The sequence below is a fragment of the Sclerotinia sclerotiorum genome, genomic scaffold (genome assembly GCF_000146945.2).
Source record: "Sclerotinia sclerotiorum 1980 UF-70 scaffold_15 genomic scaffold, whole genome shotgun sequence".
Classification (NCBI taxonomy): Eukaryota; Fungi; Ascomycota; class Leotiomycetes; order Helotiales; family Sclerotiniaceae; genus Sclerotinia; species Sclerotinia sclerotiorum.
In genome coordinates this window covers 17,412-33,696 of record NW_001820821.1, presented here as the reverse complement: position 1 = coordinate 33,696, position 16,285 = coordinate 17,412, and the positions used below count along the sequence as shown (strand labels likewise).

At 43.8% G+C, this 16,285-nt stretch overlaps 6 protein-coding genes across 6 annotated transcripts; 4 read left to right on the top strand and 2 right to left on the bottom strand.

The window, feature by feature from the left end:
- Window positions 1–168: 168 nt before the first annotated feature.
- Window positions 169–1,466, top strand: SS1G_10067 (hypothetical protein; the record flags this gene model as incomplete). Its single annotated transcript, XM_001588470.1, has 4 exons — window positions 169–362; window positions 403–512; window positions 562–673; window positions 719–1,466. 4 exons carry the CDS (start codon window positions 169–171, stop codon window positions 1,464–1,466), a joined length of 1,164 nt encoding a protein of 387 aa, XP_001588520.1.
- A 1,966-nt stretch (window positions 1,467–3,432) lies between these two features.
- On the top strand, window positions 3,433–8,405 carry SS1G_10066 (hypothetical protein; the record flags this gene model as incomplete). Its single annotated transcript, XM_001588469.1, has 9 exons — window positions 3,433–3,552; window positions 3,605–3,708; window positions 3,758–4,160; window positions 4,209–4,643; window positions 5,159–5,299; window positions 5,347–6,098; window positions 6,168–7,179; window positions 7,232–7,801; window positions 7,965–8,405. The coding sequence occupies 9 exons, from the start codon at window positions 3,433–3,435 to the stop codon at window positions 8,403–8,405; spliced, it is 3,978 nt and encodes a 1,325-aa protein (XP_001588519.1).
- A 959-nt stretch (window positions 8,406–9,364) lies between these two features.
- Window positions 9,365–11,256, top strand: SS1G_10065 (hypothetical protein; the record flags this gene model as incomplete). The annotated part of the gene is made up of 6 exons (XM_001588468.1): window positions 9,365–9,710; window positions 9,772–9,935; window positions 10,004–10,198; window positions 10,278–10,806; window positions 10,860–10,955; window positions 11,027–11,256. The coding sequence occupies 6 exons, from the start codon at window positions 9,365–9,367 to the stop codon at window positions 11,254–11,256; spliced, it is 1,560 nt and encodes a 519-aa protein (XP_001588518.1).
- A 1,197-nt stretch (window positions 11,257–12,453) lies between these two features.
- On the bottom strand, window positions 12,454–13,271 carry SS1G_10064 (hypothetical protein; the record flags this gene model as incomplete). Its single annotated transcript, XM_001588467.1, has 2 exons — window positions 12,454–12,879; window positions 13,200–13,271. The coding sequence occupies 2 exons, from the start codon at window positions 13,269–13,271 to the stop codon at window positions 12,454–12,456; spliced, it is 498 nt and encodes a 165-aa protein (XP_001588517.1).
- Window positions 13,272–14,101: 830 nt separating this feature from the next.
- SS1G_10063 (predicted protein) lies at window positions 14,102–14,488 on the top strand (the record flags this gene model as incomplete). The annotated part of the gene is made up of 3 exons (XM_001588466.1): window positions 14,102–14,156; window positions 14,235–14,309; window positions 14,379–14,488. 3 exons carry the CDS (start codon window positions 14,102–14,104, stop codon window positions 14,486–14,488), a joined length of 240 nt encoding a protein of 79 aa, XP_001588516.1.
- A 181-nt stretch (window positions 14,489–14,669) lies between these two features.
- SS1G_10062 (hypothetical protein) lies at window positions 14,670–16,132 on the bottom strand (the record flags this gene model as incomplete). Its single annotated transcript, XM_001588465.1, has 4 exons — window positions 14,670–14,687; window positions 14,954–15,143; window positions 15,222–15,756; window positions 15,859–16,132. The coding sequence occupies 4 exons, from the start codon at window positions 16,130–16,132 to the stop codon at window positions 14,670–14,672; spliced, it is 1,017 nt and encodes a 338-aa protein (XP_001588515.1).
- Window positions 16,133–16,285: the final 153 nt, after the last annotated feature.

The following is a 16,285-nucleotide window of genomic DNA, read 5'->3' as shown; positions in this document are numbered from 1 at the left end:
ATGACCGGATCCCAAATTTGTGGATGCGACATTTACCCGGGCATCATCAGCTCTATTACGTTTCTACCCCACCATATATCCGGACTCCGGCAATGATAGCTTCCATTTAAGTTCGCATATAGTTCTTGACTGCTCATTCACAGTTAGACAATCATCACGAAATTCATCATGCCGAAGATATCATCCATTGAATACTTTCGTGTACCACCTCGCTGGCTCTTTGTCAAAATCACCGACGATGTTGGCAACGTAGGCTGGGGCGAAGCCTCCCTTGAGGGTCATACACAAGCTGTTGAAGGCTGTTTGGATGCTTATATAGCCAGGTACACTGGCATGGAAGCTGAGTATGGACATATTCAATGGTAGATTATCGGTGGCAATTTCAGGTACTGACTATTGTAGTGATATTGAACATATATGGCAAATGTCTTGGAGAAGTGGGTTTTACCGTGGAGGTCCAGTCCTTATGAGCGCATTATCTGGAATTGATATTGCTTTATGGGATCTAAAAGGTATACCTCATCTATTCGCGTCAAGTACTTGCACTGATTTTACTGCCAGCCAGAAGATTAAATGTTCCCATCTATCAGTTGCTCGGTGGGAAGGTCAGGGACAAGATAAAGGTATACGCGTGGATTGGTGGGGATAGACCTTCTGATATTGCCAGCCAAGCGTAAGTTTGTCTTGAACTCTTTCCGACTGTGGCTAATTAGAACAGTCAAGCGAGAAAAGACCAAGGGTTCACAGCAGTCAAAATGAATGGTACAGAGGATCTCGGATGGTTTGATTCGCCATCTGCGTTGGATAGTTGTATAGAACGAGTCAAAGCTGTTAAGGAACTCGGCATGGACGTAGGAGTTGATTTTCATGGTAGAGTCCACAAACCAATGGCAAAGCAGCTAGCAAAGGCTTTGGAGCCACATCGACCGATGTTCTTGGAAGAACCGCTACTTTCAGAACACATCAATGGCATCAAGAACTTGTCGCAACAAACAAGCACGCCAATCGCACTAGGTGAGCGCCTTCATAGTCGATGGGACATTCGACCATTTCTCGAGGCTGGTGCTATAGACATTTTGCAGCCAGATATTAGTCATTGTGGTGGCATCAGTGAGATGAGACGGATTGCTGCTATGGCTGAGGCATATGATGTTGCTCTTGCACCACATTGCCCTCTAGGGCCCATTGCACTAGCAGCAAATATTCAAATCGCCGCGGCTTCTCCAAACCACGTTATTCAGGAAATGAGCTTGGGTATTCACTACAACGTTGGTGGGCAAGATCTTACGAGCTATACAACTAATCCGGAGGTATGGAAGGTAACCGAGGGTTATATCAATTTGATGACGGGACCAGGACTTGGCATAGAGATTGATGAGAAGCAAATACGCGAACTTTCGCAAGGAGCAGTGCCTTGGGTAAGCCCCGGATTCATTGGTCCAGGTGGTGAGATTCGAGAATGGTAGAACCATGTATGTATTTAGGGTAGAATTTCGTCATATTGCCAAAAAGACAAAATAACAATTTCAATTTGTCAAACCGATTAAAACTAAATTGCTTCATCGTTCTGCGGGACATGAAATGGATACGTTCCGTGAAAGCGTAAGATCACGAGAGCTACTCTAGTCTCTATTAGAGCAAAAACAAGCGCAAAAGCGAATATCCACGGAGTAGTATTCAACCGAGTCAGCATGGTTTGCGTATACATAGTCCAATGAATCATGGGGATAGTTCCGGATATTGTTTTCGGATATGCAGCTGTGGAGTCTGGGGTCAATAAGTGGGAGACCCGAAGACCCCTGCCTCATTCGTTGTATTAGCCGGCTCAAAGTTGGCAGGGTGCGTAACTTCCCCGCACTACTCATCCTCCACACATCCTCCACATCCTCCACATATCCGAACCACCAAGAGTTGCATCATACATGAACTATTTTTCTGTGCATGTCATCGGAAGTATTCTTTTTTCTTTCGGATCTGAGCGACCTATACTGCGCGGATCGTAATGGCGGAGGCTCGACAACCACACATTTTGGTGAATTCTCCGCCAACTATTGAAAACACTCATCAAAGGGATGAGAGCGCAGAGTCTCAGCCGGTACCCACAGCCAAAAGACGGAAAAGAGACGAGAGTGAAAGAATACGCGTAAGTCGAGCGTGTGATCGTTGCAAAAGGTAAGAGAACAGCTTGATTCGGCGGAAAACCATCTGATAAATGCCTTGTAGAAAAAAGACAAGGTGCAGCGGAAATCAACCTTGCAATCTCTGTACCTCTGCGGGATTGATCTGTGAGTTCACTGCAGCTTACCGACGTGGGAAGGTACCTCCTATCGCGACAGAGAAAGAACATGTCGGCCAGTCTGGAGATGTTCCTGACAATGCCCAAAATCCTACCAACGTTGAACATGAACACGTGATTGAAGTACCCAAAAGAGGACCCTACCAAAATTATCACAATGGATTTCATAGCCCATTGGCTGCGGAGTTTACCACTATACCACAAGATGTAGCTGCAGCTGCATCAACGCTGACCCGGCTTCAGCCTACCATTGTTGAAAACTTTGACGCGAATTCCAGAATGCAATCCTCTCGAAACTCACCAGAACCTCCCCAAACAGATCTCCAAGGACACTACGTGGGCCCTTCTTCCGGTGCCTCGTTTCTTCTACGAGTGCAGAAAAAATTGCACCGAGAAATTACTCTATCTCAGAATTCATCAATATTCACATTTGGGGATGCTCCCCTGCCCGAATATGACCCTTCTTTTTTTGTTCTTCCTCCAAAATCAGATGCCGAGAGCCTTGTTGCAAGGTATTTCGACTTTGCCGTGCCGACACATCGCTTTTTGCATCGCCCAACTATCGAGGCCTGGGTGCATGAGTTTTACGATAACTTGGGAGCTTTTCAACGGAAAGGTGGTGCGAAAGGTCGGACTGCTCTCCTATTTATGGTTTTTGCTCAAGCGAAAGATTACATGCCTGGCACTGATAGATCGAATGATATTGATACGAGGTAATTATTGTGGGCCCTCCAGTGATCTGAACCGTGGTTTCATAATGAATGTTTCTCGGTTCTTTACTCCATTCACATTGGAAGATCGAACTTCTTGAATGTTAAGTGGCATTCAAGCATTGAAAGTTTGCACATCTAGTCTGCTGATCTGGGCTATTCCATACCTTGAATTAATGTATAATACTTTTATGTAGCTTAGGCTAACAATGTTGTAGCTCCAGATATTTCCACGCTGCGGATCGTCAACTGACATCAGAAACGGGAGGAGTGCTTTTAACTAGTGTCCAAGCTCGCCTCTGTCAATGCTTCTATCTATTGTCACAATCGAGGGTCAATCATTGTTGGAGCTTGTTTGGAACCACAGCTCATTTGATCCTTGCTCTTGGTATTCATCGCAGGAGGCGCGTGGAGTCTCAAATCAACATGGATATGATTGAGCTAGAATGCAGAAAACGAGTCTTTTGGTGTGCATACACCCTCGATAATTACTTAAGTGCAGCCTTGGGAAGGCCTCGGACTTTCCACGAGGATGACATAGACCAAGTGAGTTATCTTTATACTGGATCATCGGTATGAATCTAAGACCCAATCCTAGGAACTTCCGAGCTGTGTCAACGACTCGGATTTGACTTCAAGACATATCCATGTTGACAAGTCAAAGGCCCAGTCAATCATGATGGCACCCATCGCTCATGGGATGTAAGTTTCCAGATATCGATCACATGCTACGATATTAATTTCTCCTTAGGTTAGCTCAGATAATCAGCCACATTCTTCGAGATCTCTACTCCATCCGCCCGCCGCCATCCACTGTTCGTCTTTCTCTAGCAGACAAGTATTGCAAAGATCTCGATGAGTGGCGTACAAAATTTAGCGGTTTTCTAGATGCTAAGGGCGTAGATACATCTCTATTGATACCCCTGTTTCAACGCCAACGAAATGTTTTAAACCTCTCATATTGGCATGCACTGATCTTGATTCACCGACCCTTCTTGTTGCGAGATTTTGCCAGTCTTTACAAAAGGAATTCACATCCCTCGGCCGGCAATGATATAAGCAAAAATGTCACAAGTTGTTTACAGGCTGCAATGGAAATTACTAACATTGTTCATCATTTAATGGAGACTGGACAAATGTATCAGGCATTTTGGGTAAGTTTTCTTCATATGGTTCTACGGGAAAATTGCTGAATTGGTTAGTTCACTCACTACTTTGCATTCTGTGCAGTGGTGGTGCTCTATGTGTACACAATTCAACACCGATATCTCCCTCGAGAAGAATATGTCAGGTATTTCGAAGCTGCTGCTCGCTGTCATTTACAGATTTCGTCTAGGGCCAAAAATGAATCTTTGGCGCAAAGATATAGCGTAGTTCTTGAGGAACTGAGACTTGAGGCTATCACAGACCGTCAGGAGCAGCGGAAGACTTACGGATCTCAGGCCATCCAGACATCAGGTAGCTCCCACCACCCAAATCGGGAAGACCGCGTTGCTTTATCCAGCGCGGTCTCCGGTTTCGTGAACAATGGTGTTACCACTGCTCGGTCAATCGACGGTGCTGATGGCGATTATGTCGAGTCAAGTCCCTCTGTAACTATGGATCCTCTCACCAGCTGGGGTGAATTTGATTCTTTGGTACGTCATTGTAAGGAGTTTCAATGGAAAATATACTCATGTTATACAGGTGACAGGTGGAGTGGGTGGCTTCGATTTTCTCTTTACAGGAGAACAAAATGGACAATGGGAAATGGAAATGGCCAACAACTCCGGATATTAGCTCATTACCACGCCTCTTGGGTCGGTTGCTACTCCAAATCCGTAATTCACCATTTTCCTAGTTCCGGATCTCGGATATACAAGGGGGGCACGGATGCTTGTGCAGGTCAATACAATCCAAGAAGAAATGTTTCCGCCAGTCATATATAGCGCATTGAATGTGATACATTTGGTCAGCAAGCCTCATTAAACCAACAATCAATTTGCCTTTCATACCCATTATCTCTCTACAATTCACAACCATGTCGGCAATAATCGAGACTAGAACATTTGCAGCACCGCATGAGCTTTCGGAGAATTCGTCTCAGACAGCAGATTTTATGCCAAACCGTCCTCTGTATACTGTCGACGACTTAATCTATAATCGAAGTCAGACAATTCCAGATGTTCCTCTACTTGCATATCCCGGTAGCTTGAGAGGACGATCAGATTATGTTCACTACACAGCGAGGGATCTGGATCGATTTGCTGACCACGGTGCAAATACATACTCATCTATCGGACTCATTCCAAATGTAAGCATGGTCGTCAAAACATTGAAATCATGCTAATGATTATACAGTCAAATAAGGATGCTGAAGCAGAAGTTGTTGCCCTTTTAGCGCCGTCAAATCTGGATTATGTCGCTACTATCTTCGCCTTGACGCGTGTGGGATTTGCAGTCTTGTTGCTTTCTAATAGGTTAGCACTGGAAGCATACATTTCTCTTCTCAAGAAGACAAAATGTAAACGTATTGTCGCTTCAGAAAATCACTACGAAGTCGTCAAATCAATCCAAGCTGAGCTTGAAGTGTCTCAATATCCCTTGTTGAAGCAATCCCAATACGACATCAAAGCTCCATTAACTCCCCGATTTTCTCGATCATTGGGAACTGTTGCAGATTCAACGCGCAATTCTTTTATTATCCATTCATCCGGTTCAACAGGACTTCCAAAACCCATTTTTCAAACGCACGCAGCGTGTCTTTCCAACTACTCAAGTAGCTTCGGCTATCGGGCATTTTTGACATTGCCTTTGTATCACAACCATGGACTTTCATCTTTTTTCAGAGCGATTTACTCGGGGAAAGAAATCTCCATGTTCAATGCCAATTTGCCGTTGACGGGAAATAATTTAATTGAAGGAATGAATGCAGTAAACCCGGAAAGTTTCCATGGTGTGCCTTATGCACTGAAGCTACTCGCGGAATCTGAAAGTGGAATCGAAGCTTTGCGAAAATGCAAGTTAGTCTTATTTGGGGGCAGTAGCTGTCCCGATGATCTTGGAGATCGTCTAACACAAGCTGGTGTTTACTTGGTTGGTCATTATGGCGCGTAAGTTTTTGTTCATGATGTCGTCAAAGGCAATATCAATATCAAGCAAAAATCTGACTGAGTATGTAGTACTGAAATAGGCCAGCTCATGACGTCTTTCCGCCCACAAGAAGATAAAGCATGGAACTATGTTCGACCTTTACCATCATGTGTTCCGTACATTCAAATGGTACCACGAGCAGCCAATACATTCGAATGTGTGGTGTTGGATGGTTTACCGTCAAAGGTCACCTCAAATTCTCAAGACCCACCTAATTCTTTCAAAACAAGTGATTTATTCACCCCTCATCCTTCGATTCCAAATGCTTGGAAATATCTTGGGCGACTAGATGATCGTGTTACACTAGTGAACGGAGAAAAAGTTCTTCCAATTACATACGAACATCAGGTCAGAGAGCACGAACTCATAAAAGAGGCCTGTGTGTTTGGTGTTGGTCGAGCATTTCCTGGCCTGATCATTGTTCCAAGTGAGAAAGCGACTGGTTTAAGCAAAGAAACCCTACTGGAAACGCTCTGGCCAGTGGTAGTTGCGGCAAATTCGAGAGTCGAAGGGTTCAGCCAGATTTCTAAAGAGATGGTACATATTTTGGATGTCGGTGTTGACTATCCCTGCACGGACAAAGGAACCATGATTCGACCTGCTTTCTACAAGAAATTCGAAGATTTGATAGATTCTATGTATCAAAGCTTCGAGAAGCCACTAGATGTTTCGAGCGGTGCCCTCCAGTTGAATCGAGAAGAATTAGAAGAGTTTTTGCTTGCTGTTTTCAAAGAACGAATTGGGATTCAGAATCTCGAGAAAGACACCGATTTTTTCGAGGCAGGAGTTGATAGCTTACAAGCAATCGCAGCACGTGGCACCATACTGCGAGAAATTGATCTAGCTTCAGGGGTACCAAGTCAAAATGTAGTCTTTGAATATCCGAATGTTCAAGCATTAGCCGAACATTTGGATGCTCTTCGAGGGGGCAAGGCGTCGGAGCAGAAGGACGAGATCAAGGTCATGGAGGAACTGATCAAAAAATACTCCCACTTCGACCAACATATTCCTGGCTCCAGAATCGTAGATGGAGAGACAATTGTGAGTTTTCTCGTTCAGTTATATATCTGTTGTTTGCTAACCAATGCGAAAGATTTTGACTGGTGCTACCGGCTCACTTGGCGCGCATGTTCTCTCTCAACTGATCCAGAAAGAATCGGTCAAAGCGGTCTACTGTCTTGTTCGAGCTAGCGACAACGAACAAGCAGAGGAAAGAGTTCGAAAGAGTCTTTCAAGCAAGAAGTTGTCACTCTCGACATTCTCGAAAGTGCATTGTCTTCCTTCAGATCTTAGTGGCCCAAATCTTGGTCTCGAGTCTTCCGTAATTCAGACATTGCGGGATAATTTAACAACGGTCATCCATTGTGCGTGGGCTGTAAATTTCAATCTGGGTGTCCAAAGTTTCGAATCTCATCATATTAGAGGAACTGTGAACCTGCTAAATTTGTGCCTTACTGTTCGCACTGCCTCCCCGGCTAAGTTGTTCTTTTGCTCTTCAATATCAGCGGCTGCGGGCACACCTTTGCCGGCTACAATCGAAGAAACATACATCACAAATTTGAATCATGCCCAAAATATGGGATATGCCCGATCAAAGTTGGTTACAGAAACTTTAATAGGACAAGCTGCCAAACAGACTGGAATGCAAGCAAAGGTATTGAGAGTAGGCCAGATAGTTGGAGATACAGCTGAGGGAATATGGAATAGCACAGAGGCTATCTCTCTGATGATAAGAAGTGCAACGACGCTCGGTGCTTTACCGGCTCTACAAGAGGTGAAACTTTCCATTTTTCACATACCTTGATATCAGTACTAACAGCGCATAGACACCTTCTTGGTTACCCGTAGATATTGTTGCTCAAGCGGTTCTGGAACTTGCTGGTTTGCAGGAGTCCTCTTCAAACGAGTCCACGCAAGACTCGGATCCAGAAGACATCGTCTACCACGTGCAAAACTCCCACACATTCTCCTGGACCAATGACCTGCTACCTGCATTAAAGGCTGCAGGGTTGGAGTTCAGTGTTGTCGGCCAGAGAGAATGGGTTAAGCTACTAAGGGAAGGCGAGCAAGATCCGGATAAGAACCCAACGATAAAACTTCTGGATTTTTTCACGGAGAAGTATGATAATGATAGACCCGGACGACAGGGACTCGTATTTCAAACAGAAAAAACCGGCGAAAAATCTGTGGCTATTAAAAATGGATATGATATTGTGGGTAGTGGTATAGTCAAGAAAATTGTTGATAGTTGGAGGAAGGAATGGTGATTCGTCAGATGTACCGTTATTGTATTCGTCGTTTTTCTAGATATTTCGGTTTAGTTTATGATTATCAATCCACGAATTGTTAAAGGACATTGAAATGTGGCACAAAGCTTCTCGTGTATTCGTCATCACACATTTATTTTCATGCAACGCTGTTATCTTTCACGCAACCCCTCTTCTGTTCCCGTGCTCTGACTTAACTATTGAAAAACTTGGCACCTTCTGTTCCCGTGCTCTGGCTTAACCACAACCACTGAAAAACTTGGCAGTTATCGACGGGGTCGACGATCAGCTCCATTTTCCGGAGTTGTACCGGGTTAATGGATGAATTGACCAGAGTGTGTCTCAGGGTAGGCTTGCGTTGTTCATGTTACCATTTCAAATCCCTTCTTGCCGTGTTGTTGGATTACCAACAGTTAGATCCCGGAAGTTCTAACCCACGGTAGATCGATTTATCCCTCCTCCCGCACTGAATCATTTAACATTTCCGGGCCACACCGAATTCCAACCCCAGCTTCCTCCGTTTAAATGGCTGAATCGATGACACTATTGTGGCAATAGCCGCTCGGATATGCGAGTTCCATGGTAAAAGTCTCTGGACGACCGGATGTGGACCCTTACAATGACACTTGTTCCAATATATTCAGCTCCCAAATGTTTGTCATATATGGTAAGCTACCATGTGCTTTTCCGTTTGCCGTGGGGTAATGAGGAGGAAGTGCGGGGCCCCGCACACTGAGCTGTATGTCCCCATAATATTCCCGCTTTACAGCTACAACAGCTTCGATTTTGAGAAGGTCTGAAACTCAATTGCGTCTAGTGCTGACGTCGGCATATTTGATAAAAGGTGGGTGCTCTTGAGCCCCTATTATGTTCATAAAAGCTGAAGTTAATTTCCTAGAGCGACGATATCACTTCATCTCAAGAGCAGTTGATACCATTCGAATTATTTTTTACGAGCTATGGCTACCTCCACCGCTCTCCCTTCCACAGACGACACCAAAATCAACTCCAACGAAGTAGAGCTCGTAGAAGATGTCTCCTCGACACCGGCTAAATCCAGCGGTATACCGGAATACGTTCGCAACCTTTCTCCAGAAGATCGTCACAGGATCGAAACTACGTTGAGACGAAAAGTAGATACGAGACTACTCCCTATGGTGGTTCTCATTTACATCATGAATTATCTGGATCGCAACAATATTGCTGCTGCAAAATTAGCTGGATTGGAGACTGATCTGAACTTGAAAGGAAATCAATTTCAGACTGCCGTCAGTATTCTGTTCGTGGGATATTTGCTGATGCAAGGTAATTTTTCTCCTGTGGCGGCAAGCAAAAAATTGAGTGTTTCTAACTCGAATGTAACCAGTACCATCTAATCTTCTCCTGAACAAACTTGGAAAACCGTCACTATATCTTCCTGGATGCATGGTAGTTTGGGGAATACTCTCAGGAGCAACAGCTGCGTGTCAATCATATGGTGGTCTAATCGCCTGTAGATTTATTCTCGGATTCGTCGAGGCGGCTTATTTCGTAAGTCATTATCCTGTCAAGGTTGCTCCTTGGCTACTACCATTTCATCATTTTAATCATGAATTTAGCCGGGATGTTTGTACTATCTTTCAGCTTGGTATACGCGCAAGGAACTAGTTAAACGAACAGCTTTCCTATACTCGGGATCTCTACTCTCAGGTGCATTCTCAGGATTGATCACCGCGGGTATTACCCATGGTTTGGATGGTGCCAAAGGGCTCCGTGCTTGGAGGTGGCTTTTCATCATCGAGGGTGCGATTACAGTACGTATTACTTTCTCTCTCGTTGAACGATATTTTTCTTCAAAGACCTTTCAAAATTTAAGTCGCTAACAAAAACCAGGTCGTCATAGCTTTTTCTGCCTTTTTTGTACTCCCCGATCTTCCACGAACAACAAGTTGGCTATCAGAGGAGGAAAAAGAACTCGCAGCTTGGAGGCTGGAGGAAGACATCGGACAAGATGACTGGGTTGATACTAAGCAACAGACATTCTTACATGGCGCCAAGCTTGCCGTGAAAGATCCCAAGGCGTGGCTTTTACTCGCTACAATCTACGGGTTTACATCCGCAGGCGCCGTTACAACTCTCTTCCCATCAGTTGTGCAAGGTTTGGGTAAGAGTAACATCGAGTCGCTTCTCTTGACAACACCACCGTATCTTATTGCAGTTATTGCCATCCTCTGTAATGCATGGCATGCAGATGCAACAGGCGAAAGATATTTACATATTGCTGTACCTCCAGTCGTGGCATTCATCGCTTTTGCAATTGCAGCAGGAACGACAAAGTTTGCACCAAGATATCTTGCAATGTGTCTTATGGTTGGATCGATCTATTCAGGATATGTAGTTGCGCTTAGTTGGATTTCAAATGGTAGGTCACATCAGCAGTCCTAGACAAAAGCTTCGAGAACTAACGATATTTAGTACTTCCTCGACCTCCAGCCAAACGTGCAGCTGCTCTAGCAGGTATCAACGCGCTGAGTAACATTGCCCAGATTTATTCACCGTACCTCTACCCCAGTAAGTCATTTACCATTCGTTGACGCGGCTGAAAGCTGGCAAATTTATCAAGTCCTAACTTTTACCCACAGGTAGCGATGCCCCTCGCTACGCCAAAGCAATGTATGTCAACCTGGCGATGTCGGTGATCTCAATTATATTCGCCACGGTACTGCGATTCCATTTGATGCAATTAAATAAGAAGTTGGATAGAGGAGAAATCGTAGAGGGAGTCAATGACCGAGGCCCTCCAGGAAGAAACGTCGAAGACGGCGAAGGCGAGGAAGTCGCTGTTGATAGAGGATTTAGATTCTTGTACTGAAATGCTTTTCGAGATACCATAGAAGGAATATATTTGGAAGTTTTTGTCTCAAATTTTGGAACATGTTGTCTTTTCTAGGTTCATGGTCGGTGAAATCGCTCCTTCCAAAAGTTGCAACAGTCGAACCGACTTGGGCATTCTCCATAACAGCCCACTTCAATTCACTTTCCTCTTTCCAAGCCTTCTTCTTTCATAATCAAATGTTCAAATGACGATATTAAACCCATCAAACAAGCCAACATGCCAAAAATAAAACCCCGGTGACGCGTAAGTTCCCTCTAAAACTCTTTCCAAAGAAGTTCATACTAATGATAACTTATAGAATGGTTAGCGTGTCGATCTTATATTGTTCTGATACCTCAGAACATTATGACCGTCGAAAGCTGTGGGTTCAAGTCCCACCCGGAGTATTAAACTTTTGCCATTTTATTTTTGAATGATTTTACCAGTTGCCGTTTCAGAAGCTCCAATGGGCTGAAAAGTTGGTGGGTAGTAACACTTGCCCATATCAAGTTCATTAAGATAACAGAGAAACTGAAGATAGTAGGTGAAGATGTTCAAAAATATACATGGTTGTGAATATGAATACTCTTCGGAAATACGTTTTGACTCTCAAACCGGGTATACCTTAGCTCAAATTAAAAGGGAAGTGATGGGATTCTTGCACCGATTTTTGAAGCTGTTGGTTTGTACACGACTTTTGTTTCAAAAAGGGGTATCCTTAATTCTTCCCGTAACATCATGGACACTTGATCTGACTTGAGGTGCAAAGGACAGAAATCAGTAAAAGGACATTTTGAATTATAGCAACACTGATTAGTAAAACATTGCGAGGTGGTTGAAAATTCCACCCACAGCTACTTCTAGTGCAAAGAAGCCTATCTTCCTTCCTTTGGTTTTCCTTCATTGACCCGACCGTAAGGGTATTATCAAGGGAACTTCACCTTGAACCACCAAAAAATGATTGAATTACTAGCAATCTATACTTTCCATAAGATAACTGAAAAACTGTAAATTGTGACCCTTCGCATTGTAATCTCAAGACAACATCACTTTCCTGCTCTAACCTCAAACTCAAGGAAAAAGGAAGAACTTGTTTGGAATCATTCACCGGGAAGCAACCCGCTACTCTTAGAATCATAATTTGTCCTCATGTACCGTTAGTCGACATTCTTGATTAAAATAACTCTCCTGGACTTACTGTTTCTTGATAAATATCCCTTTCACCTTGTGCCATAGTCTACGAATTCCTTTCTCTGGGACAATTGGATCGCTGGAATAGCCGGGTAAATAATGTGAACGGGAGCACACAGCCGGTGGATAATGAGGAAGGAAGCACGCAGCTGGTGGATCTGGCGGGCAAGTTAACCTATCAATGACATGTACTGGTGCATTGGGTGGTCCATTTGGTGGCATCGATGGTGGTGAATAGCATGGTCTGGGGTGCCCCAGTGCTGGCCGAATTGAGATGGAAATTTCCCATCCAGGTTGTTCATAGTGTTCCCAGAGTTGAGGGAGAATGACTTCTCCAGCAGGATTCAAAATATCGTAATGCCCTTCATTTACACGTTGACCGACAATAACAACGTGTAAGAATGCTAATCTGACGAGTTCCTCGATTCCCTAGAAACGTTAATTTTGCTTTGATAGAGACAAACAGGAAGTGAGGATTTTACTTACTCTCCAAGTTTCACATAGGTGATAAGGAAAGCTCAATTGTCTACCAATTGCGTCTTTAAGCTAGATTGGTTTTCTGGGGTCTTTCTTCACACATGATGAATTCGTGTCTGCCTCGGCCTGTGGAGATACACAGTCTCAAGTCCTGTGATAAGTCGATATTCCCGAGAGGACTCTAGACACTGAATTGCATGCTCAAGTTTGGAAAGGAATTCCTCAGGCTCAGAAGTTGAATTCTCTGTCCAATTCGAGCATAACATAGGTACGGGAGAGATACAATCTTGTTTATTGAGTGGCTGATCTGGCAAAACATGTTTTTCTGCTATTTGCTGATCCATTGAGACAGTCTCTGAACTTGTTAGAGCGGTTGGGCTTCTTTCAGATTCTATATGGAGTATTTCAATGTGTGTGGCAGCAACATTAGCGTGATTAATGTAGGCAGGTGGAGACGAGGATGATTGTTATGACTTTGGCATCATGGATTCTCTCTAAAACTCGTGGCATAGATAGTTCTAGATTTCAAGGAACGAATGGACTTTTTGAGTCTTTATGATGGCCGATTAAACGACCTACTTGTACATAATTATCTTGACAGCAAAATGAAATTATTTCAAAATCTGTAATGGGGGAATGGGGCTTTTGGGGCATCTGTACTTAGTGGACATCCACATTAAAGCCTGTTTACTTGGGGACTCATTCCGAAAAGTTGTGTACATGAAAAATCAAACAAGGCTGCAGACAATCATCCGTGATTGTTTTGATTCGGCCATGATAACTGATGGCTAGGCTCACAGCATCCGTGTAAGACAAGGGGGAAAAAATTCGCTACTAACTTGATCATTTACAGTCGACCCGTTTGCCTTTCAATTCATGTTTCCGTCAAACGAAAAGATAATTCCAGCCATATATGACCTGTCGTTGGCATATAGGGCATTCCTTCCAAGTATGACAACCACAGTATCCTCTAATCTGAATAATCACAGTATCATCAGGACTGCAATCCAACATTGAGATTTTTTTTTATTCTTGAATTCAATCAGAATGCTCAAATAATCTGAATGGGTGAATCATTAAATCACGTCCAAAACGTTCGGAACATTCAAACAAGACAAAGACTTGAATGGTAGTCGACAAGGAAAAGCCCCATTCAGATAGCGACATCGAGGACATGTCCAACGTTACAAATAATCATTGTGCAAAAGAAACCTTGCCACTTCCAAATCGTAAGCACTTCAAGTGTAAAAATGCATTGTGACTCAAACAAACACGGTTCCTTGAATCTTTGATGAAAGTTGGTCCAGATACTAAGGCGAACAGTCGCAATACAGGTACGAAATACAAAACCCTGGGCGCCGGCGATCAAGCGGGCGATCGATGTGTTTTATGCACCAACATCAATGATTAGGAATGGAGAGCCACGACTTCCCTAATGCTGAGCTTGATAGACGGTAGCCAGGCCTTGAAATTGGCCCCAACGCCCGATGAAATTTTCATTCTCGCTGGATTACCGCAAGCCATGCAATTCTTAAAAGCCGAAAGTGGAATTGCAGACTGACTTTATGGAACACAATCGACATCTATGCCGGAATGAAGTTTGACTGCACTTGCTACGTGAAATCTTTGATGTCCGAACTATTTTAAACAATTCAAAGGCATCAAAGGCATGAAAGACCAAAGAACCTTTCAAACCTCGAGTGTTGACATGAGCCGATCTTACCCAAAAACCGCGCCGACAGTCAAGGCCACGTCGGTTTCTATAAATAAAACTATGCATTAGTAGTACAACCATGGTAAGAGATAGAAGCTCCAGGAAGAATGGAAAATTACAATTGATACCTAGTAGAAAATTATGACGATAATTGATATACAAAATTCCCTCCACCAAAAATGCCCAACTCCTGTCGCTGTCTCAATTGTATTTTGCCATTTGGTATCAGGCATCGCCGTCCCTATAAATATGAGTTCCTCTCTTTGCCTCTTCACAACCCTTTATATCATGACCAAAGCTCTTGTGTCATACTGCCGCATAACCACCTCTACTTCCATCCCCTTGCACAGTACTCAAAACCCTTCTAGACCAGTCCTTTAATAAGTATGGAACGTCGCGGATCGTATCGCCGTGAGGAAGAAGGTCCCAGCCTCGTGCGCCATATCTGTTGTAGTTGAGCCAAGAACCAAAAATTAAATAGGCCGCGATGGAAAGGAATGCGCTGTAGAATAACATTAGTCCCCAATCACTAGCTTTGAACCGGACCCGAAAAACTGAAGAAAAAGGAGTGGAAACATACACAATAATAAACCAAGTGAAGAAACCCCAATGTGAGCTTTTCTTGTTATCACTATCACCACTATCCTTCGGTCCATTTTCACAAGCATACTTTGTGCGCCAGGTCAACCTTAGGATATCTGCATCGCCCTTATCCTTATCTAACCTAAAGAATTGCAGACTTGAATCGTTACTTGGCGCTCCAATCACTTCATCACTACCTTTTTCTTCTCTTTCGTTGAGATTCTCCTTTGGCTTGTTTTTTGGCTCTGGCGGCACCCACAAGTTTTCCAATCCAGTTCGGTTCGCATCGCAAATGAATTCTACAATAGCCTTTTGGGGTCTCTTATTCTTCCCTCGTCCGATGAATCCACCGCCTAGCTCTACACGTAATCCGTCCTTGTCTGCGTCTGAATGTGATTTCGAGTTACTGAGTCGTTCCAATTTAGCGTCGAGAGGACCTCCGCCATAATTTTCTAATTCGCCAGCAAAGGGAACGATTTGTTGTGTTGCATCCGATCCTTCTTCTTCGTTGATAACATGTGTTATTCCGCAAACTATTATTCCATCATACATGTTAATGAATCAAGGCTTTCTAGGTGGTACACAGGAGATTCGTGGCTAATGTTCAATGAGACATGAATAAGGAGAGACATTACCTCTTGTCCCACCTGGGCACTCATGAAACCCCTTCTTGACTATAGCTTGACAAATGTCGATTGTGTATGTTGTATTTGTCCATCCTCTTGCTTCACCAACATAATCTTCAACGCTATGTAATGCCGACCGAGGCCCGCCCAATGCCCCCAAATCAAAGTGCTTTCCGTCGACAACTATATTTTTGCAGTCTAGATTTCCAAGAGCGGAGGAGAGAAGTGGAAACAGGAGGGTGGAAAGGACTGCAGCTTCGGCTGGAAGGTAATGAAGACGCATGATTGATGTTGAATTAGAACGGTCAGAATACCGAAGCCCAGATAGGCGGACAATGGTGGTTCCAAGAGCTTATCAAACGCGCCGGAATCGAATTATATGAGGCTGCTCTTTATGATGGGATATTCCAGAGAGAAGCGGAGAGAAGACGTCGAT